Raw genomic sequence first — 23489 nt, forward strand, 5'->3', positions numbered from 1 at the left:
GACAGGCCCATTGGACTTCTTCCACCAACAAATGTCCCTTAAACATTTTAACTCCAATTTTAACTGCTGCTGGATTTTAACTCCAACACCTTGCTCCTTTCCAAAAAGCAAAACCTCCTGACTACCACAGGATAAAGATGACATCAAGTCAGGCTGAGTTACTTCCCTTTCTTCACATTCAACATACGGCCTCAATGAGCTAACCCCACTTTCATCTAGCAGGTGATGTTGTTAGCCTCCCCAGCACAGGTGGGATCAATCTCTTCTTCAAGGTTGGGGTTCAAACCCTGCCTGAAGGTGCAGGATGAGGAGTACAACTGTACAGAACAGACTTGGTTTTACTTTTTCCTTCAAAATTCTCCTAGGAAACTGCATTTTGAAATCTATGTTAAAGAAAACATTATTTAAGTAGCAAAGCAAAAGTACTCAACAATTACAAATATCAGAATTAATTTTGCCAGGTAATCCTTCCTTTATCCCACAGATGCATATGCAGTCTTTAAGTACATGCTCTCATTTTCTTTTAGCAACAGGTCACGGACTTGTTCCCTGAGTAGACTGGACAAGTAAAGTGCCTGTAAATAAGGCATTTCCTAATTTTCAAATGCTTCGTTTTATAACCTCAGCAATGTTCTCTGAAGAGAGTTGATTATTTTCTGCATATAATTAGTATCTGTATGTATGATGAATTGTATCCAAAGGACCCAGCCTTGGACAAGGCCACATTTTGCTGGGCACTGTGCAATATAATATAATACAATCCCTCTCCTGTTGAGTGTGGAGCAAGAGAAATCGTTCTTATAGACATCTCAATTTGTATGTCACACCCTAAAATATGAGGCAGTCTGCAACTGGAGGGTTAGGTGTCTAGGATCCCCGTACATTCAGTGAAAGAAACTGGCTGCCTCCCAAGAATAATCCCGAGTGCCCAGGGGCTCAGCAGGGGGACATTGAGAAGGAGATGCCAGGCACAAAGAAGGGTCTGGGCTCCTGCTTCTCCTCAAACCTTAGGGTCAAGGTGGTGCACTTCCTACCAGCATCATATTGGGAACCTGAATGCCAAAAAGGGAAGGTGCTTAGCCAGAGGTGGATCCAGAGGGGGTGCAGTTGCACCTTGCTTTAATTCCTGCTCCACCCAAGGTTTAAAAGCAACTGCCTGGCAGCATCAGCAGCATTTCTCATCAGGTCCCGCTGACAGAGTCAGTTGACTTCATGGTACATTACAGTACCCGATTCCTTCTAAACTCTTCATTCAACAGATGCTAACGACCCTCTCTCCCTGTTTAATGGTCAGGTCTTCCACTAATAAAGCTCTCTTCTTTTGCTATTTTGCTGTCTGCTAGCAGCTCCTGGTAAGGATGCTCCTATTTCACAACCCTGAAGACTGTTTTTAACTCTAACTAGAACTGTGAACTCAGGTGCACATTAACTCAGATGTGAAAATAACTTTCAGTGAAGCATTGGATGCACTGTCAAGGCACTCAAGAAGGCTAGATTTATTTGGGGAATCTGAAAAAGAGGTGTACGTTTAAATCTAATGACTTCAGGATGAACACAACATCTTTTGATTTTTTTTTTACTTAGTCTGTTTTGTTTTTTATACACAATAGATGTTACATCAAATTAATGCACACTCCAATAGCGCTGTATTTGTTTTTGCTTTGATCTTAAGTAGAATAGCATAGCCCTACACCCCTAGCACTTTAGTTAAGTTTCTAGTTTCTTTTTCCCTATGTTATATGGGGTGATGCATATGTGATCTCCTTTTCAAAATCCTGGATCCACCCATATGCTTACCTGGCCAGGTCACCCAGCTTGCACCACAGCAGTATAAGTCAGTGCAAAGCAGTGTGCCCTGGTTGGCTCTAACTAGTGAACATGGGGAGGGTGGGGGTGGTGCTTATCTTTTCAACTGTAACTTAAGATGACTGGACTTGGCCAGGAAGTGACAGATCTGGCTTTTTGACCCTTCCCAGCTCCCTGGGGCTTAAATCTGCATTAACTACTTCTAGGAGTGTGTCTAGGGTAGGCTGGATGGGAACCACCCTCTACCCTTCCCATAGATTTTGGTCCACTGGGCAGCTAAGAGTAGAAGATATTTGAGGCCAGGGAGAGGAAAAGCAAGCAGGATCCTGACTTCACATCAGTGAGGAGGATTTCAATCCCTGTTATGCTCGTCATATCTCGGCTATGCTGGGTTATTTCTGTGTTCTCACCACACCAATGTAAAATTCATGAACAGTCCTGGGACCACAGTTCAGGCTCCCTAGTCAGGTGCTTTAACCATTTACAGCATTTCCCACATTAGAGGCTGCGTCCCCAGATGGGTCAAAGATGGTTTGTGACCTCCCTGGAAATTCAGGGATAGCTTTCAAGGTTGTATCAGAAATGGAGTACGTGCCCAAAAGTGGAGTCACTTGCCTGAAAAGATGGGGAACCCCCACAAACACACTGGCTGTGTTCAAGCTGCTATGGTTGCTGCACTCTGCACTGCTGTTGTCAGCCAGGCGTCAGGCCTGTTCTGCAGGCGCCTAATGGACTGGAGAGTTGCGTGGAGTTAAGCACCCGGTGACTCTCAGTTTGATCACAAGGGCAGGAGGTAGACATCTAGATTCTAGATCACACGCATGCACACTTAAGTTGATACATCTAGGAAAGTTTTCTGGCCAAAATGGAGGCTCCAACTGAGCCTAGGCATCTCATTGGTTTCATGGCTACAGAAGCAATTTTAATTTAGATCACTATTTTGTGACTTAGGTGCCTAAATACTGCCTATGTCCTGTTTATATACCTGCAAGAAAAATGACAGCCAAAGGGACTGGTCTTTAGCTGACCTTTTTCAGTGGGCTTTGGGCTAGACCTGATCTGTATAGATTTCTGTAGAGGATGGAGAGAAACGGGGGAGGCAAGAGTATTGGTAGGAGTTAGTAGTAAGAAAATAAATACCTTGAAAAGGTGAAAACACAGGTAGAGCTGATGGTGCAGTACAGGCCAACACCTCCAAGGAGCCACAAGATGAGACACAGTCACATCTAAAACCGTATACAGGATTGTGCTGTCAGACTAGAGGATGGCAACCTGGAATTACTGGGCTCCATGCAAAACTCTGCCCTGGCCTCCATCTGGCCCAATTCGTTGAGGGGCTGGGCATCTGTTGGGAAACAGTTTGCATCCTCAGCCAATTCTGTCATTCAGCATTGTGGAGGGGACTTGATACTGCAGGATCAGGCCTGGAGTGACCTGGAGCAAGTCATGTTTCCATTCTTTCAGCTCATCCTATTGTAAAGCTGATGCACAAATATTTAACTGCAGTCCTCAGGGGCATTGTGAGTATCCATCTAATAATATATTCAGAACAATTTCAGATTCTTGCTTGAAACGCACATAAATAAGGTTATCCCCTCACCCCCAACCTCAAAGCCAGCTCCATATTATGTTATGAAGCAATTCCTAGCAAAGATTTCATTTCAGAGAGAGATACCAGAGATGGTAAAAGTTATACCAGCTGAAAGAGACTGCAGATACGCATAGAATTACATGTTCCCCCAAAGCCAGAAAAATACTGAAATTTTATCTTGCAAGCTGCACGGGCAACACCAATCCTCACCATTGTCTCCCTTTAGTGGCTGGACCATGTAAAGAGGTTCATGAGTCCTCTAGTGCCTTCGAGCAAATGTGCTCAGCATCCATAGCTGCAGCAGTAGAGCTTCATACTCAGTGCTGTAGCAAAGTCAGGGGGGCGATGAGGGTGGCCACCCTGGGCGCCAAAGCAAAGGGGCGCCAACAGGCGCTGCCCAGCTAGGGCAGGGTGCAGGATGGAGCTGCGAGCGGCTCATCTGGGGGGTGCAGGGATGGGGGGCAGGGCATGCATTCCTGGTCAAGCATGTGCCCCCTGGATCTGCGTGCAGGGCGAGGGTGGGCTGCCGCTGCAGGCTTTGCCCTGGGTGCCAGACTTTCTTGCCATGGTACTGTTTGTACTTATATATCAGTCAAGAAGTTCTTGCAGCAGGTCAGGTTCCTACAGAGGCCACCATTTGTGTTACAACCCCTTGGGGCAGTTCTCTGCTGACTGCTAAGTCAAAGACCATGAACACAGGACCAAGGAGCATTGCAGCCGCTTGCAAGGGAGAATGAGCAGAATGGCAATAAATGGGAGGAAGTGACTTTCTTTCCTTATTTCAGATTTGCACCAAAAACAATAGGTGTAGCTGGCATAATGCCCAAGCAGGGCAGGGAACAACATTCCTCCCATTGCCATTTGCCTCTTGATGTTGAAGGCAGTTATCCCTCGGTATCAGATGGTGTAACCTGGCAGCCATCCCAATCCTCCACCCCACCCTAAGAAGCCTCTAAGTTTTCCCCACCCCAGAGTCCATCTTGTCCCCACTCCCCACCTACGTACTTCAGGCAATCTCAGACTGGCCATCTCACAGCTCTGTGTTGGCTCCCACCTGACCTTATCACTCCTTGTTCGAAACCCTCTCTTCCCCTGCATGGGTGACCCTTCCATACAGCCACAGGTCTGCCCCCTGTGCCTGTACCCACCATTTCAGCACCCGCCAGCCTGCCTGACCTCCTGCTTAAGCCCATTGTCTCCCCTTATTTGTCACGCTCTCTCCTGCCCAGCTTCCCACTTCAAGAACATGACTCGGGAAGAGCCTTGCCCATATATTGCATGGATATACCCACATCGCAGAGAAGCTGAATAATAAGAAAGTCGCTTTTCCTCCAGAATGATTCTCCTCTGTGACATGCCCATGCATATACTTTGATCCAGAGGAGCGCTAGCCCAGACAGAACCATACCAACAAACTAACTAGAAAAGAATAGAGCAGCCCATTTGGCCTGCAGATTAAATCAAATCCTCAGAATCAAAAAGGCAGCGGGGAATCTTCAGGGTAATGTGAAACCTAGGATGGGCGGCAAACACTGATGTTCAGCTGGATTATGTAGGGAAGCAACCAACAGCTAGCAACGAGGTGTCAGTCTCCCTTTCTGGACACAGTTCTATCATCTTCATCATACCTCCCTATCCAGAAAAGATTCAATGAAAGGGTTAAATAAACTAAACACTTTATGTGATTTCACAAATCAGAGCAGTGCTAAGCCAATTTGTCCCCCAAACTGGGCGCTAATATTAGTTCTTTAGCTGGAACCTCTCCTGACATAGCCCAGCTCAAAGCAGATTCTCCAAGTGATCTCTGCATTTCGCAGACAGGGGGATTATGCACTACAAACACTGACAGGTCCCTTTGCTTACAGTCATGCAAACACCAAGACGATAATCTCTTCCCAGAGATAAAGTCCATCAATCTTATTCCTGACCCAAAACTGTTCCCCCATGCTCCATACACAGAGAAATGAAGGAGACACTCTCAACAGAAGGATGCTTTATAGCTTTCCTTTCTTTTCCCATTTTCACTCTGCCATGTCCTATCCTTCCCACTGTCCCTCTGTTAACATCAGGGGAACACATTTCCAGACACTCAGTGCTGCTCTTTGCTTAGTTAACTAGTTTTCAGTAACAGATTCAGCTTCATTTTGTAACATGGATCAATACAAGTGCCTTTCTCTTCCTGGCCATGTTCTATTGTTGTCATTCACTCAATTTATGGTTGTTTTGTTGTGTTTTGGATGGGTTTTTTTTTCCTGTCTTTGCCCCTTCCCTTTCCTTTTTTTCTGGCAAGGGAGAGATCAATTTAACAAGACGAAAAGACTTGGACTTTCATTGAAGGTAAAATATGCACTTTATAACCCAGGATGCAATTTACCACCCTGTTATTAAGCTGTGTTAATCCTATTATTATGAAGATAAATAATTACCCATAGCGAAGAAAGGGATTCCCAGCAGAGTAGAGTTATATTTTCCATCAGTAATGAAAAATATCCCTGCCGCAGTGACACTGGAGATACAGATAGTAAGCACTCCCAGGAGCCCAAGGAAAGGCTTGCTGCGTAGGCAGTCCTTCATGGAGCTGGAGAGGGTAGCAGTCACAAGAATCAACATCAGGCTCACCAAAACCTTGCCCCTAGCCAGGATGCTGGTCTTGTGGAAGTCCTTCCACAGGCTAAAGGACACCAGTGAGAAGAGCTGCAGGTCTGGGTGATCCAGCTGCATTTTGCGCATTAGTTTACAGAATTCACTCTCCCATTTTTCACCAATGAGGTCTTGGGTAACAGAGCCGTAGGTTTGGAGGTAGTAGGTGATTTGGATGGCTCTGGCTGATTTTACTCTCTGGTCCTTGCTGTTTGGCACCTCCATGACCCCTCCAAGCTGGTGTCCAATAAAACTGCTCCTTCCATCCTTAGGGAGGGGGGAAATAGAAAGAGAGGCGTTATTCAGAGCAAGGCGTGTCAAAGGTATATCTTGTTTTCTCTGCTTTTAATACACATACACACTTGAAGGCCTGATCCAAAGCTCACTGAAGTCAAGGAGTTTTGCCGTGCACCTCGTGGACTTTGGATGGGGCCATCTTCCTCTGGTAGAAACTTTCTCAGAGTGGTTGTTAGCCATATAATGCCAATTTATGGTTCTGTGCTGCAGTTAAAGGCTTGCCAGAATATTCATTACAGACCCAGATGTTCAAGGACTTAAACAGAGCATGCAAACTCCTCACCCCTGGGAGCTGGTAATTTTTCCACATTTAAACAATAATTAACAACAACAAACATCCACTCCCCGAAGTATGAACAACGTGATCCAATTCTGGAAGATCTGTGATTTCCTAATCCTTTGAAATTGTTTTAAGAAACACACCATTTCACAGCAGATTACCTCTCCATTCTGATCTCAGTGACAAAGGGGTAATTCTGGACTGACTCCTTTGATTTTGGCACAATGACTCCGGATTTGTGTGGCTGTACCTGAAATGAGAGTCTATGCACTGCTCAGTGGAGCTACTGCAGCTTCATATAAGCAGGGTGACTACGTCCTGGCTTGGCCTGGACAGTCCCAGCTGGTCAGTCAAATATCCTGGGCCAAAGTCCAGTGGGAAGGTGAAATGGCACAGTATGTCAGGCAGGCAGACACCACTGCCATTGTGCGGGAGCAAGGAGGGCGGACGGCTGGTCGCCCTAAGTTTCCATATCCGAGGTCCCTACATTTCTTTCTCACACAATCAAGCAGACTCTAAAACTCGGGATTAATGACTAAACTTACTGCATCCCTTAGATGCTCCCAGCTTCAGCATCAGAGCCCCTAAAAATGAGGCACTTCACCCTGGGAGAGCAATCCAAAAGCATAGGTTCAGGTAACAGGGCTTCCCATATAGGCAATGCGAAAAATCAGGCGTTTCCAAAGGGCAATTCTGAGAGCTGAGGCACTGAGTAGGGAGCTACCGAGAGTAAGTCAGCGGGGGGCAGTTGAACTTTCATCCCTCTTAGAAGATGGCTCAGGGGAGTGCCCTTTTTCCTGTGTCAAAGACTCAAGCCCTCTCTCACTTGCTCTATCTCTGTGACTCCATGACTCTCATGCTGTTGGCTGCACAGGACTCCCGCTTCAGCAAGAAGATGTAGGTTGAATCTTCTCAGGCCAAAGACGAATTGAACTGAGGACTCCCTCTGTCCTTTAGCCATGACCCCACTGATTCTCAACCGGGGTGCCTTGAGAGCCTTTCAAGGGTGCTGCATACAATGTTAGCAGTATGCACCCATGGGTCACAGGGTAAACCCAGAGCTTTCAAACAGAAATCCATCGTTGCAGTTCTTGGCAACAGAGAAACTGCTCTATTCATTTTTATTGTAGGCAAAAATAGTGAAAGCTAAGAGCTGGCATTTTCCAAGGGAAGCTTTGAGTCTGTCCAGGGGTGCCTCAAGCCTAAGAAAGTTAAGAGCCATTGCACTAGGCTGTTACCCAAAAGGTTGGTCCTGCTACCTCCTCCCCTTCCCCTTTCCAGTGTTTTTGCCTGAAAGTAGCTGTATCTGATGCACTTTGTACTGAACTCAATACTCTTGGTGTGTCTTAGACATGCCTGGATCACACCAAGCCAGTTGCATCCCTCCACAGAGTTAGGTGGAGTGTAGGCAACACCCCACCTGCTTCCTGGATCAGAGTAAAGCTTAGGTAGCCTAGCTAGTTCAACAGAAAGCTTCTTGGCATGCTTAGACACCTAAGTTTAGACGGCTGTGTTTCTTTACAATTCAAAACATAGGAAGTGAGTGAGTGTAGATGCCTACAGGCCCTTGTGGGTGTTGGGCAGACATAATTTGGATTGGTTTTTATGCTTTAGGCACTTAATTCCAGTTAAATCTCATCTGGGAACCTACTTTCCTTACCAGGACCTGGTTCTTCAGCTGCACTAGATACCGAATAATGATTTTTATGACAAAGACACTTTCATAAACTTAAGTGAAAGTTTTCCTTTTGTGTGCATGTTGTACTTTAAACTACCATAAAAATACAAAGCAATATATAAGTAAAGCAAGTCAGTTTTATAGCAATTAGAGCCACAAGATACATTGCGATCATCTGGCTGCTTCCATGGATGAATTAAGCAACAGCTTGGATTGAGGAAACCCCCCAATGACCCATGCATGCTGTAGAAATCTTCACCAAATGACCAGGCACATTATAAGGGAGTTTTAGCCGCTAAAGCCACCGAGCCAAGCCATCGCCAAAAGCAATCGGGTTACATATAGGAATCACTGAGTGAATTTCTATTGCCTGTGTAATGCAGGAGGTAAGACTAGATGAGCATAATGGATTTGCCTGTCCTTAAAAAAAGAAGAAACAAGATACCAGAGTTTATGAACCCACACATTTTCTAGCCTGACTGCTCCTATATCCAGTAGGTACTATAAGGGATTTAGAAATAAGGCTGAAACTTGGTCAGATACTCACCTTACTGTCCCTCTGGTATGAGGGGACAGCATCCTTCAACAGAGAACTTTCTAATAGTGAATGGTCACGTAGCAGGGATGCAACCACTTTGAGTATTAATCTGACATAACCTAATGAATGGGGTCAAGGGTTAACACAATTTTCATATCCCCAGTTGATATAATGGCCTCTGGCAATGTATCTTGGCACAAGATGACATAAAAGCTGATTGGTAACCCCATGCCAGTTCCTCAAATCACTCAGATACTTCATTAAGAGTGCCCAAGCAGTGTATTGTAGGCACAAAAAAGTATTGACCCTGTGTACACTTATTTTTCTGATCAGCCTTTTCATACTCTATTAGCTATATGTTTTTTTGGAAGGAAGATCACACCCAATGCTCAGACAAGCACAGAGGGCTGAACTTCCCAATCATTATTTAAGGATTTAGCAATGCAAGTCCTGTTAACATCAGATGGGACTGTGCTGTTAAAATACCTGGGGAACCACTTTGAAACTTTTGTGACCAATGTTATATTTGCCCAATAAATAGGCAGTGTTGACATTCAAATGTTTCCTCTCACTGCGGGATACTCCAGCAGTTCAGCCTAAGACAGCTCATGCCTATGACAATGTATTGTAATTCAGATTCCATTGATTTACCATAAAGCACGCGCTGCAAAGCTACTGGAAACTTTCTGACGGCCATCTGCCTCTTTTAGTGAAAGGTGCACAGAACGATGGCGATATTTTAAAGGAAGCAACAGAGCAGGCACAAATAAATCGTGAGATACAGTATCTTCCACAAAACAGAAGAGCTATTTGTTATACAGACATACAGTAGGGCATCCTCGCCCATATGTCAGTAAAATATAGAGAAGGTTTTCATATTGAATCAGAGAAATCATAGATGCTGAGCAACTTTAAGGTTATCTTGTTCATTCCTTTCCTGCCAATGCAAAATTGTTTCCTACATATTCTATTTTTTCATCCTTGCTGTATTTCAATGACAGTAATTACATCACTGTGCACCTTACTGGGTGCTGTTCTGATTCTGGCACTGCCTGCATGTTGCCAGTGAGATAGGGGTGCCAGTGTGCTAAGCTCTATGTGAACCAAGGGTAAGAGCACAAGCCTCCCATCTCAACAGGCAAGATGGGCAGCAGATTTGAAGGAAGTAAATTTAATCCTCATTTTACAGATGGGGACTGGCACAGAGAGACGACTTGCCCAAAGTTATAGAGGAAGTCTGTAGCAAAGACAGATACTATACTGGAATCCTCTGGGTCTCCACTTTAAAAGACCAGCCCTTCAAAGATCACTTAAATTCTTGTCATATGCATCTGTATTATGCTACTCTATATTTCCTACCATTTCCTTTAGATTTCAGAGTACAGGCAGTCCTCGGACTTATAACACAATTGGTTTCTGAAAACCATGTTTTAAGTCAAAACATTGTAACTCAGAACTGATTTTCTCATAAGAAACAAAGTTAGAAATGGGGGGATTGGTTCCTGACCCAAGGCCTGATACCCTATTTTCACCAAAAATACCCCAGAATTTTGTACTTGATCAATTATAGATGAGTAATATAGCTACATCAATGTATTTATATTGTAAATAGCAATCATATTGATTTGGAAGGACGTCTTTGAGGTGACTTTGCTGGACTTTTTGAAGGGCTCCTGGCTGGAGTCTTCTCAGGAGTCCTGGCTGCAGGTTTTTCTGGAGTCTTGTCTGCTTTCTTAAAGAAAGTGTCCAAGGAAGTTTGGACAGACGTTCTCCAGGGAGATGAGCGACACAGCAAACTCGTTCGCTGGTGTGGCGTCGCATCGGATCAAGCGTTGTAAAGTCGAAACTGATGTCAGAAAGCTGAAACAGGGCGTCAGTTTATAAACGTTGTAAGTGCAAAACGTAACTTGAAACGTTGTAAGTCGAGGACTGCCTGTACAACTCCCCCACTTGTATTATCCTACATGTTTCCTAGTTCACTGTTACTTCATACATAGTTCACTGCTACTTCCTGCCCCTATTTCACAAGACATTCAAAAAATATGAAATGCGAATACTTGGTAGTGTATACCACTCTTTATCCAGGAATCTCAAAGAGCTTTAATATGGACAAATAAATACATTCCACCCTACTTCAGTGATAGCAAGAGAGACAGCGAGACTGCAGCATCCCAAGCTCACTGGCAGAGTTTCAAAGCTCCATTGTTGTGCCTTTCTTTTCTAACCTCTGTTTTAGGTTCCTTAGATTGTGTCCTCCCTAGCAGGGGCTTAACTAGGACCAGGGCCCACCCAGTCAGTCCCCCAGCCAATGCAACACAAATGATTCACTGAGACATTAAACCAGGTCTTTGGTCACTGTCTGTCCACTGTAAGTTTCCCCCTGCCCCACTCCAATCTCCATTCCTAGCTCCTCAGTGTCTTCAGCAGCTCTGTTCGGTGTCATCTGTGAATTCACCTAAGACCATATTGTTTTTTCTGTTGAATTATGGGAAGTCATGAAACCCAAGCAGAGGTACAGAACCTGTTTTGCTGCAATTGTCCTCCTTTCCCTTAGCTCCTCTGAAACCTCTTGCTGGCATCAGACTGTTACGGTGAGAAGGGAGACACGCTGGAACAGTGAAACGGGCATTCTCTGGCATTCTCCCCCACCACCTCTGCAGCTTTGGTATTTCGGCAGCTAAACTTATGTCGACCCTGTCCTGGAGGTGTTTGGGAGTCAAAACACCCTGTCTCTTCTCAGTAGTGCATCACAAATGCCTGCAGGAAGAACTCAAAGGAAACATCACAACTGCAAATTTACAGCGTTTCACTCCCCCTCATCTGTGGGCAGCCTCTCCCTTGGCCCTTAATTTGCTTTTTATGCCTCCATTTTTGTCAAATGGCTGAATCTCTGCCTAAGCTTCATGTGGCCTGTGATTACGTAAGGACCACTGTGGTAGTTGACACACTGGACCCTGAGCCAGGGATCTCCTGAGCTCATGAGCTGCTACTGCTTTACCCACAGCAATCCAGCTAGACTGGATCTTGGATATAGCAGGGGGACCTGGCACTAGTGGTGTAATGTGGGCTAGGCAAATGGGGCATGTACATGAGTGTTGCCTAAGGGGAGAGGTGCCAGAAAGGTGGGGGAGCACCACGCTTCCCTCTCTGCTCACACTTCCTGGCTGCACACTGCAGCGGTGCAGGCAGGGTGTGCCATGGAGTGCAAGGAGTTCTGGGAATCATAATTTTCCAGAGAGGTCATGGAGTTTACTGCTGCTCAGGAGATAATTAGCCCCTTTTTTGTCAACAAAATCAGCTATTTTTTTGCACTCTAGACATGGGCTTTGGTAGTCAGATAATGGGACAAAAGTCCCCCCAGCAGCAGGGCACTTCACCGTCCTTCTAGAGAACTACAATTCCCAGAATGCCACTCACTCCAGGACACACAGTGCCCATGCTGGCTGCTGGTAGCGGCTCTGTGTGCTGCCTCACGGGGGAAGGTGAGAGAGGTCCACCCCAGGTGCATGCTTCGCAGGCTACGCCTCTGTGTTTCACCTCCTCACCTGGACCAAGACTAGGATCAAGACTTTGTGCTTTTTTTTCAAGGTGCTGCTGCATAATTCAAGACACAAGAGGACAGTCAGTCCTAACTGCTGCTGGGCATTGGCAGCTAGCTCTTCCACCAGTGCAAGTCCTTCAGGGACAGTAGGATCATGCTTTGCTGCTACGGGGAGCCTTTAGCAGGTTTGTTTTGCTTTCCACCTTTCAGATGCCACTGACCTCCTCTGGCTTGCCTCTCAAGGCAATGCCAGAAGATCCCATTCATTTTGAAATGATATAAAATCAATGTTGGCTCCTACCTTTTTATCACCCTTGCAGTTGAAGCCAAGAGGTTGCAAGCGAAATGAATTGCATTTCAGTTTCCTGACGGAAAGTGCAAGGCCCCCTTTGCCCCTCCTCCACAGAATACTGAATCCAAACTCATTTTGTGGACCTTTGTAAGCACTTCAACTTTTTATTTTTATTTTTTTGGTGAAACTATTACCTCTTATCAACAGGAATGATGGATAATTATCAAGCTGCACCTATGAAACATCAAGATAAAGCACACAAGGCTGGTTTTAAGTCCATTTGGTCTTAACATAACAACTTTTTAAAAATCCAGTGGAGGACAGCTAGGGTTGTCTGTTAAATGTATTATGTGATGAACATTATAATTAGATCAATGCAGTCATGTATCACCAGGCCAAAGATATCCCTGCTCAGCCAAATTAAGCTAATGTTAAATATTAGACAGATGTCCACCAAGAGAGACAATATAAAATTACAGTGAAATCATAGTTTACCCAAGTTTTACCTGCTTTTAGTTTACCCATTTTTTTATTGTCAAATCTAGGGATAAAAACAGCTGAATCTTCATCTGTCCCTTGAAACAGATTTTGCTTTGGGCTTAAATAATTTGGCTTTTTTCTCTCCCTATAAACTAAACATCTACCTTTTGGGGGTTTTTTCCTAGCTGAGCAGATCTCCAAAGTCTTGTGGCTTCCCTCATCACTAGACAGAACATCAGCAAAGGCCTCCAAAGAGCCTATCTACATGGCAAAGTCAACCATGATTTCATAAACAACTCAAAGCCTGATCATTTTAAAGTGTTACACGTGACACTGGTTTATGTGCACACAACAGCTTTCCTGGCCTCCAAATCATGATGATGCATCCACATACCAGCCGCATACTCTAACTGTACTGATGTATTCTGGGAGGTGTGATGGTATCCCATGTTGCTTCAGCAATAGATAGAGCACCCTGAGGATGTAAACACAGAACATATGGTAAGCTGTTCTGAATTATCGTGCCATGCAGAGGATTCGGTGGAAAGAGGGCCAAGTAAACCAGGTAACTGCGGGGTCCACTGCACACGTCAAAAAGAAATGTGCTGAATTGGTTACAAGAAGGCAGCCATTAAATAACACCCTAGGCCACGGGTTGGCAATCTATGGCCAGTGGGCTGCATCCAGCACGTGGAGCCACTGGATCCAGCCCACGGAGCTAGGGCTTCAGCAGAGGGGGCTTTGCCCACACTGAGCCACATCATACCTGCTCTGCAGCTGGAAGACCAGGCAGCAGGGAGCTTTTCTGTGCTTCACTGCAGCTGGGCAGTGGGAAGAAGCAACAGCAGGGAGAAGCAGCAATGGCAGCAGAGGCTAGGCCCTAGCACTGGTCCACGTCAGACCCCAGCCAGACCATTGTGTCTCTGCACTGGAAAAGGTTGATAACTGCTGTCCTAGGCCTCTGGCATGATTAAACAGCTATGAGTATTAGCCAAATTAGTAGCTAATCTGTTTGCAGATAGGAAAAATATCTCCAAGCAGTCACATCACTAATTCTAAACTCAGTTAAAAATTGTAGTGTGGGCACCCTGGAAAGAACCTTTTTGGTTATGTCCAAGCACCTTTGGTTGAGCCCTATTTTGTAGATGTGGGTTTGAGTACTCTGGTAACATTAGAGATGCTAGAAATGGTCACAAGCCACAAAATTTATATCTAGATGCAAGTTTTCCCCACATTTAGGGATTTAAGCCTCTTAGTTTCATTCTTTATGGAGACAGCTCCTAACTTGGATATCCAGACCCAAGTTACCTCAGAGTCAATGTGTTCAGACCTGGAGCTTTGGATAATCAAACTTTTTTTAATGGAAAAAAATACCCCAGATATACATTTTGTGACCAAATGCATACACAATGCTCCTATTTTCAACCAGCTCTCCTTGTCTAAGAGACAAAGCTGGAATTATAAAGCTGGATAATAGATCTAGCCATTGAAATAAATGGTAATTGGGCTCTTCTTCTGTCAGCTTTGAGCCAACCCAGAAACTGTATTTTGTCCAGACAGGGATAATTTGTTTAAAAAAATAAAATGAAGGTATAAAATAGGATTATAGGGAACTACAGACCAGTCAGCCTCACCTCAGTCCCTGGAAAAATCATGGAGCAGCTCCTCAAAGAATCCATTTCTAAGCACTTGGAGGAGAAGAAGGTGATTAGGAGCAGTCAGCATGGACTCACCAAGGGCAAGTCATGCCTGACCAACCTGATTGCCTTCTGTGATGAGACAACTGGCTCTGTGGATGCAGGGAAAGTAGTGAACATAAAATACCTTGACTTTAGCAAGGCTTTTGATAACACCTCCCACAGCATTCTTGCAAGCAAGCTGAGGAAATACAGGTTGAATGCATGCATTGTAAGGTGACTAGAAAGCTGGCTGGACTGTGAGGCTCAATAGGTAGTAATTAATGGCTCAATGTGTAGCTAGCAGCTGGTATCAAGTGGCGTGCCCCAGGGGTTGGTCCCGGGGCTGGTTTTGTTCAATGTCTTTATTAATGAAGATGGGATGGATTGTACCCTCACCAATTTGTGGATGACACCAAGCTGGGGGGAGTGGTAGATACACTGGAGGGTAGGGCTAGGATTCAGAGTGACCCAGACAAATTGGAGGATTGGGCCAAAAGAAATCTCATGAGGTTCAGCAAGGTCAGGTACAAAGTCCTGCACTTAGGATAGAGTAATCCCAGGCACTGGTACAAGCTGGGGGCCGACTGGCTGGGCAGCAGCTCTGTAGAAAAGAACCTAGGGGGCAGTTAGCTGAATATAAGCCAGCAGGGTGCCCTTGTTGCCAAGAAGGCTAATGGCATACTGGGCTGCATTGGTAGGAGTGTAGCCAGTAGGTCAAGAGAAGTGATTATTCCCCACTATTCAGCACCGGTGAGGTCACATCTGGAGTACTATGTTCAGTTTAGGGTCCTCCACTACAGAAAGGATGCGGATAAATTGCAGAGAATCTAGTGGCAAGCAATGAAAATGGTTCAGGGGCTGGGGCACATGACTTCTAAGGAGAGACTGAGGGAATGGGGTTTATTTAGTTTGCAGAAGAGAAGACTGAGGGGGGATTTGATAACAGCCTTCAGCTATCTGAAGGGTGATTCTAAAAAGGATGGAGCTGGACTGCTCTCAATGGTGGCAGATGAGAGAACAAGGAGTAACAGTCTTAAGCTGCAGCAAGGGAGGTTTAGGTTGGATATTAGGACAAACTTTCTCACTAGGAGAGTGGTGAAGCAGTGGAATAGGTTACGTGGAAAAGTGATGGAGGTTTTTAAGGCTTGGCTTGACAACTCCCTGGCTGGGATGATCTAGTTGGGGATGGTCCAGCTTTGGGCAGGGGGTTGGAGTAGATGACATTCTGAGGTCTCTTCCAACCCTAATTTTTTGTGATTCTATGAAAATTAGATGACAGCTTCAGCTGCCAGCACTCACTCTGGAAGCTGCAAGAAAAGACTCATCAGATGGAAAAGAAACATCGTTCTTAGGAAAGGAATGCGCTGCGTAATGGAACAGCTGCTGCAGGTCACTGCTGTACAGACACAGCGGGCACGTCTACATGAGACGCTTATTGTGCATTAACCTAATAACACTGCGCAGTAGCACGTCACAGCAAAAATCGTGCTAATAGCCTACTGAGCAGTGTTATTCGGCTAATGAGCAGTAAGCATCACGATATAACTGCGCGCCAGCGCTACTGCTCTGTAATTTTAGATACTGCACATTTAGTTAGTACTTTATTAAGGAAATACTAAATCAAATGCACAGTATCTACGGCACATTAATGAACATGTAGACGCACCCAGTGACGAGGCAAATTTAACTATTTTGCAAGGTAGGCTGGCAGTTAACATGTTCCAACAGCTCCAACATTACCTTGGGGAAAGGATAGAAAGCTTGCCGATATGCTGCAGTTACTCTCAGAACCCGTTGACAAAAGAATACAAGAGTCCCCTAACCTGATGTGGAAATAACAATCAAACTCCTCCTTCCAGGGATCGCTCCATGTTTTAAAAACTCAACCTAGAAATAAGAAACAGCAAGGGATAAACTGGCTCATCTATATCGAGGCTCACACAGCACCTTTAAGCAAACAACCTTCCACAACTCTGCCCCATTTTATTGGTCTTTGTCTGAAATTGGATGAAACTGTAGGAGCATGGATCGTGGCTGAGATTGTCCAAGCGGACAAGTGTTTCCGAAAACCTCCAGTGGTGTAACTAGGGGTGGGTGAGCAGGGCACCAGCTCTGGGTGCCAGCATAGAAAGGTGTCAGAATAGCACCCTCCACCCCTGCCAGTTTTGCCATGGCTTTCAAGGAACCTAATTTTTGGAATTAGCTGATACTCTCAGAAAAATCAGGCTCTTTTCAGGTGATCTCAAAAGAGAGCACACAAAAACTACAAGTCGATTTTGACCATCTTGGCTTGTGTTTCTTTATCTGTATTGTGAGTTGCTTGAGGGGTGTATGTTGTAGCCGTGTTGGTCTCAGGACATAGGCAGACAAGCTTCTTTGGGTAAATTTGATATATTTTATTAGACCAACTCTAAATAGTTGGAAAAATTCTTCTTAGCAAGCTTTCAGGTATAAATACCCATAATTTTTAGACCTTATCAGTACAGCCATGATCATCAGATACAGTACAGCCATGATCAGGTATGAGTGAGAGCACATCACAAGCTGAGAAGCAACAGGAAAACAAATATCCATAATTTTTACAAGTTTTACAGAAGGACTTATAACAGGCATAAAGGGTAACATTATCCTGTCTAATAATTCTTAATATTAAAAAAAAATGCTGATGCTTCATGCCCAAAGTCCAATTTCTAGCTGTTCAGAAATAAGATTAGGAGAAAATCTTTATGTGGAGCAACCCATGTCTGTCTCCTTCAGGGTTTACTTCAATTGGAAACTCTCTACCTTTGTCCTGCTTTGTACCTTTGTTCTGTGCTTGTTCAAAGTCTAGCACAGAAGGATCCCAAGTGGCAATAATAACAATGATGATAATAGCAAGAGGAAGAAGCAGAAGGGGGATAACATTCTGAACTCACTACTACCTTGGTCTACCACTCCAGCCCATAGGAAAGGTAGCAAAAGGGCTGGGAGACCCCTTGGCTCAACAGGGAAATCATGGACCTCCTGAATCTGAAAAGAGAAGCTTAAAAGAGCTGGAAGTCGGGAATTACCACTAAGGAGGATTATGCAGCACTGGCCTGCACCTGTAGGGAGTGGACCAGAAAAGCCAAGACCAAAACCGGACTCAAACTGGTTACAGGAATCAAGGACAATAAAAAGTTCCTCTTCAAATACATGAGAAGTAGGAAAAAAAACAAGGGCAACACTGGCCCCTTGCTAAACCAAATGGGGCAGCAGAGAACCAACACCCAGGAAAAAGCGAATCTCCTCAACGATTACTTTGCCTCGGTTTTCCACCAGCCCAAGGGGATCACCCTGCCTGACAGGACGCAGGACTACGAGGGTAAGGGTGATCATATGCCTATAACTGGCAAGGATCTTGTGAGGTTGAGAGTCTGGACATCCACAAGTCAGCTGGCCCAAATAGATTGCACCCAAGAGTGCGAAAAGAGTTGGCTGACATCATAGCATGACCAATAACGAGGATATTTGAGAACTCATGGCACTTGGAAGAGGTTCCTGAGGATTGCAAGAGGGCCAATGTGGTGCCTATATTCAAGAAGGGAAGGAAGGAAGATCTAAGGAACTACAGGCCAATCAGCTTGACCTCAATCCCTGGAAAGATCTTGGAAAAAATCATCAAAAAGCCATCAAGAACAGGCTAACAGAAGGCGACATTCTGAGAGAGAGCCAACATGGCTTTGTTGCAGGTAGGTTTTGCCTGCCCAACCTCATTTCCTCCTATGCATCACCTAGACAAAGGTGAAGAGGTTGGTGTCATATATTTAGATTTCAAAAAAGCCTTTGACTTGGTCTCCTATGATGTCCTCATGGTAATATTGGGGAACTGCGGCCTCAACAATCTTACAGTCCGATGGCTGGGGAACCGGCTCCGTGGTCAGATCCAGAGATAGTTGATGGAACTGAGTCAACATGGCGCAGGGTGAAAAGTGGCATCCCCCAGGGCTCAGTACTCAGACTGGTACTCCTTAATATATTCATAAATGATCTGGTTTCGCATGTCAGAAGCAGACTGGCTACGTTCACAGATGACACCAAATTATGGGGAAGTGCGGTCGCGCTAAAGGATAGGCTGGCAATTCAGGCCGACCTGGACAGGCTCACAAGGTGAGCGGATAAAAACCTGATGACATTCAACACGGAGAAATGCAAGGTGCTCCACCTCAGGAGAAAAAACCCACATCATACCTATAGGCTTGGCAGTGTACACTCACTAACACCACAACTGAAAGAGACTTGGGGGTCATGACTGATCACAAGATGAACATGAGCCACCAATGTGATGCCACAGCTGGCAAAGCAAATAAAACTCTGGCTTTCATCCACTGATGCATCTCAAGCAAAACCAAAGAAGTCATCCTCCCACTTTACTCAGCCTTGGTGAGGCCGCAGCTGAAGTAGTGCATCCAATTCTGGTCTCCACACATTAGAAAGGACGTGGAGACGCTTGAGAGAGTCTAGAGAAGAACCACGCACATGATTAGCGGTCAAGAGAGCAGGCCTTATGAGGAGAAGCTGAGAGGCATGGGACTCTTCAGCCTGGAGAAGTGAAGGCTCAGGGGGAACTTGGTGGCGGCCTATAAGTATATAAGGGGTGCGCGTCAGGAACTGGGAGAACGTCTGTTCACTAGGGCACCCCAAGGGAAGACTAGGTTTAATGGTCACGAACTGCTAGAAGACTGTTTTAGACTGGACATAAAGGAAAACATCTTTACCGTCCGAGTCTCCAGAGTCTGGAATAGACTCTCCCCAAAAAGTGGTGCAAGCACCTACTCTGGATACCTTAAAGAAAGGCTTGGAAGCTTATCTTGCTGGGGTGATCAGATCCCAGCTAACTTCCTGCCCCTTGGGCAGGGGGCTGGGCTCGCAAGGTCCCTTCCAGCCCTAATGTCTATGAACTCTATAGACCCATGTGAATAGTGTGTTCCTCAAGACCCCAGGTGGTGGAATGTAAATACTACTGCAGCTACCATCACTACCCCTAAGTTGTTACAGCTTCCCCTGAGATCTCAGGGGTGCTCTGGGGGAACGACTGTTCACCAGAGTCCCCCAAGGGATGACAAGATCGAATGGTCACAAACTCCACTGTGACCAGTTCAGGCTGGACGTAAGAAAGAACTTCTTCACTGTCCGAGCCCCCAGGGTGTGGAATAGACTGCTGCCGGAGGCGGTTCAAGTGCCCACTTTGAACGCCTTTGGATGCTTATCTTGCTGCGATCCTATGATCCCTGCTGACTTCCTGACCCTGGGGCAGGGGGCTGGACTCAATGATCCTCCGGGGTCTCTTCCAACCCAATTGTCTATGAAATCTATGAAATACCCTCCAAGGACAAGCCTCTGCAAACCTGGCCACTTGCCCTTTGTCTGTGCACTCTGCCCATCTTTAAATTGTAAGATCTTCCAGGGCCAAGTTTTAGGGTTTAAAACCTCCCTGTTCTTCAAAGAGCAAAGAATTGGTTCCCTTCTCTTTGTCTCTGGCTCTGAAGTCCCAGGCCAACTGATGACACTCAAGAAATAATACCAGTAATCACAAACTGGTGCAGTTTCTCCCACCCACTCTCAGACTCACATTCAGTTGTATTTGAAGGATTAATGGGGACAGGTTTGGGATGACCAGGATGACATGTTTCTTTGAGGGGAGAGTCATGTGCAGAGAGGGTGGTCACCGGGTTCGTAAGAAGAGGCAAGTGTCCAGTGGAGAATGCAGGCAGATGCAAAAGGACACAGAATAAGTGCAGGTGAGGTGGGAGGCAGTAACTGCTGCGATAACTATTGCAATAGGCTCTGAAAATCCTGAGACACTTGTGTGGGGATAAGGAGACTCAGGGAGGGTGATGCAGGTAGAAATTAAGTTGCCTTCACACTCTTCTGCAGTCAGGAGCACTTCCCTCTCTCTCAGTCCACTGCTTTCTGTTGCTATGCTAGGTAGGTACCACACTAGCGCAGTCCTGCTCAGGAGCACACTGCACTGCAGTCAGTGCTTTCTGTCTCTCCCTTCCCCCAGCAGCCTGTGGCTCAGCTCTTTCCACCTGCCAGAAGCTTCCCAGCTCCAGTGCCCCAGGCAACACAGCAGGCATGACATGGTGTGACTGTGTGTTGACGAAGCGATGGGCATACGTGCACACTTTCAAGCGGGTTAAATGCTTTTGCACCGCTTTAATGGTGTTTGTGTTTGCATGTGTTGGCGGCGTATTGTGCAGTAATTTCAGCCGCTGTAGCAAATGCAGTGATGCCTTAAATGACCTGGGGCGCAGCAAACTAAAACTCCTCCAAAGAGTTCAAAGCAGCCAGGCAGCAGCCCGGGAAGGCAGGCTCTGCCCAAGAAAACCGGCAAGCCTGATCTTTTATTTTATTTTTTTCCCTGGAGCCTGCCTGCCTGAGCTGCGCAGGGCCCAGTGCTTCCCTCTGCAGCTGCGGTGCCCCCGGGACCGCCCGAGCCGGGTGCCTGCGAGCGGGTGCCGCCTGCAGGGGGGCTGCTGCTGCAGGAAGCACCAGCCTCCCCTCCCCACCCCGCAGCCCAGGGACTGTGCTGCCCACTGGCAGATCGCCCGCCCCGCCGCTGGAGAGCAGGTAAGTTCAGGTGCGTGCACAACACAGGGGTTTAAAGTGCCCTAAATTGAAGAGGTGTATTTAAAAACCCACCATTTCAATTTAGGGCCCCCGTTTTGTCTACACATGCCCACAGTCTCTAAGACCAGTCTGGCCACTTTGAAGCCTCCTCACCCATGGGACAGGAGGCATTTAGGATGTCTTACATTAAGTTTTGGCACCTTGGTGTTTTCTCTGTCGGCGAATAGTTTGTTTTCTGATTGGCTCCCATTTATTTGCTCACAGACTTCTGGCTTGCTGGGATGAGACATCACAAGCTACATCACTCCAATAGAAGTGATGTCACTATTTGCCTTGGTGCAGAGAGGTGGGGAATGCCTTGCCTAGGTGGGTCTGCGCTGGGTAGGAAGGCTTCCAAAATCAGCAACTTAGTCATTTCTCAGGGTTAATGTGTAAGTGGGGAGTGGCGTGGGGTTGAGGTCAAAAAGACTGGGAATGTGAGACATACATAATATTTCTATAGGAGCTGGTGAGGAACAGGGGTAAGGTTTGCAGCTTCACAGCCTGTCAACTAATGTCCCTGCCATATTCTGTCCTCATGAGGCATGGCCTCATCTCCAGTTCCTGAGGTTACACAGGAGTTGTGTGTGCCCCAGAGGTACAGATTGTATGCAGCTGTGGCATCTAGCCAAGAGTGGGTTGAGAGATGGAAAAGGATCTTTCAAGAAGCTGTGAGATAAAATGACCAGGACTAGAGTAGCTTTAGCAATAATGCTGTTTCCCATCTTCCAGCACAGTTCCTTCAGTGTGTTTTCAGGCAATGTGACTTCCTAGGAGTCTTGCCAGCAGAAATAAATGTGTAGATTTAAGCAAGGACAATTCACCCACCATCCTTTCATTGCGTTTCCAGTTCTCCTTTTTCCATATGCATTTATACCTTTATTTACTCTGTGGTAAATCACTTCCCAGCAGATCCCAGACCCCAAGGCTGAACTTTCAGTCTATAATTTCCACTGGTCTTGACAGCATTTTGTTTGTGTGAGCAAGAAGCGTAGGAGTGAGTCTGTAGTGAAGTAATATCAATATATGAGGGTGCATCTACATTAGACATTTACTGCGGACCTGCCTGATTAGCTCTGCAGTAAAGTCTCGGCACCTTAGGCATGTGGCCTCCATTAGGCCACAGAAAACAACTTAATTTCATGGTAGGTTATTACTTGTAAACACAAGTGCTACCTAAGGTGGCGTTATTTAGTGCGCAGCAATGGATGTGTGCATGCTGACAGGGCTGGCTGGGGCATGAAGGTGCTTAAGTGCGGGGGCTGCCTGCTGGCTAGCCCCACACAGGAGCACCCTCATGCCCAAGCCAGCACCTCTGCAGCACATTGAGCTGGGTCGGAGCAGCCCTGGGCTGGCAGGCTGACCCACAGGCCCCTGCCAGCCAGGGCTGCCCCGACATGGCTCAATGAGCTGCAATCCTGGGCTCATGTGTAAACGCAGCACCTGGGAGCAATAAACTCAAGTACAGTACGTGCCAGAGTTTATTGCAGCCCATGAATTTCATGTGTAGACGCACCCAGAGTGTTGTTAAACAGCTACTGTATAAGCAAGGGCTAAACGTCTATATGGAGATGGCTACATATATGCTATTCAAACTGAATCTAAAATAACCAAAGTTCAAAAGAGTTCTTCTCCTTACCTTTTCTTTTTTTAAAGGAAGTTACAAAGAATCTATCAAGAATCTATCATCTATACCTTCAAGTCAGCCGGCCCTGACAATCTACACCCCAGGGTACTCAAGGAACTGGCGAGCATCATAGCCCAGCCCCTGGCACGGGTCTTTGAAAACTCCTGGTGCTCTGGTGTAGTGCCCGAAGACTGGAAGAAGGCCAATGTGGTGCCTATCTTCAAGAAAGGGAGGAAAGTGGATCTGGCTAACTATAGGCCCATCAGCCTGACTTCTGTCCTGGGGAAGATCTTAGAAAACTTTATTAAAGAGGCCATCCTTAATGGACTGGCCGATGCCAACATCCTAAGGGATAGCCAGCATGGCTTTGTTGCGGGCAGGTCTTGCTTGACCAATCTCATTTCCTTCTA

General features: G+C 46.0%; 1 protein-coding gene across 1 annotated transcript in view; it reads right to left on the minus strand.

The window, feature by feature from the left end:
• Window positions 1-23489, minus strand: part of PTCHD4 (patched domain containing 4) — a 146655-nt gene that overhangs the window by 80132 nt on the left and 43034 nt on the right. Inside the window, exon 2 of the mRNA XM_019520992.1 lies at window positions 5824-6304. Within this exon, the coding sequence (XP_019376537.1) occupies window positions 5824-6304 (481 nt within the window). The remainder of the gene's footprint in view (window positions 1-5823; window positions 6305-23489) is intronic.

Source organism: Gavialis gangeticus, unplaced genomic scaffold (assembly GCF_001723915.1).
Source record: "Gavialis gangeticus isolate Ggan-Ray unplaced genomic scaffold, GavGan_comp1, whole genome shotgun sequence".
NCBI lineage: Eukaryota > Metazoa > Chordata > Crocodylia > Gavialidae > Gavialis > Gavialis gangeticus.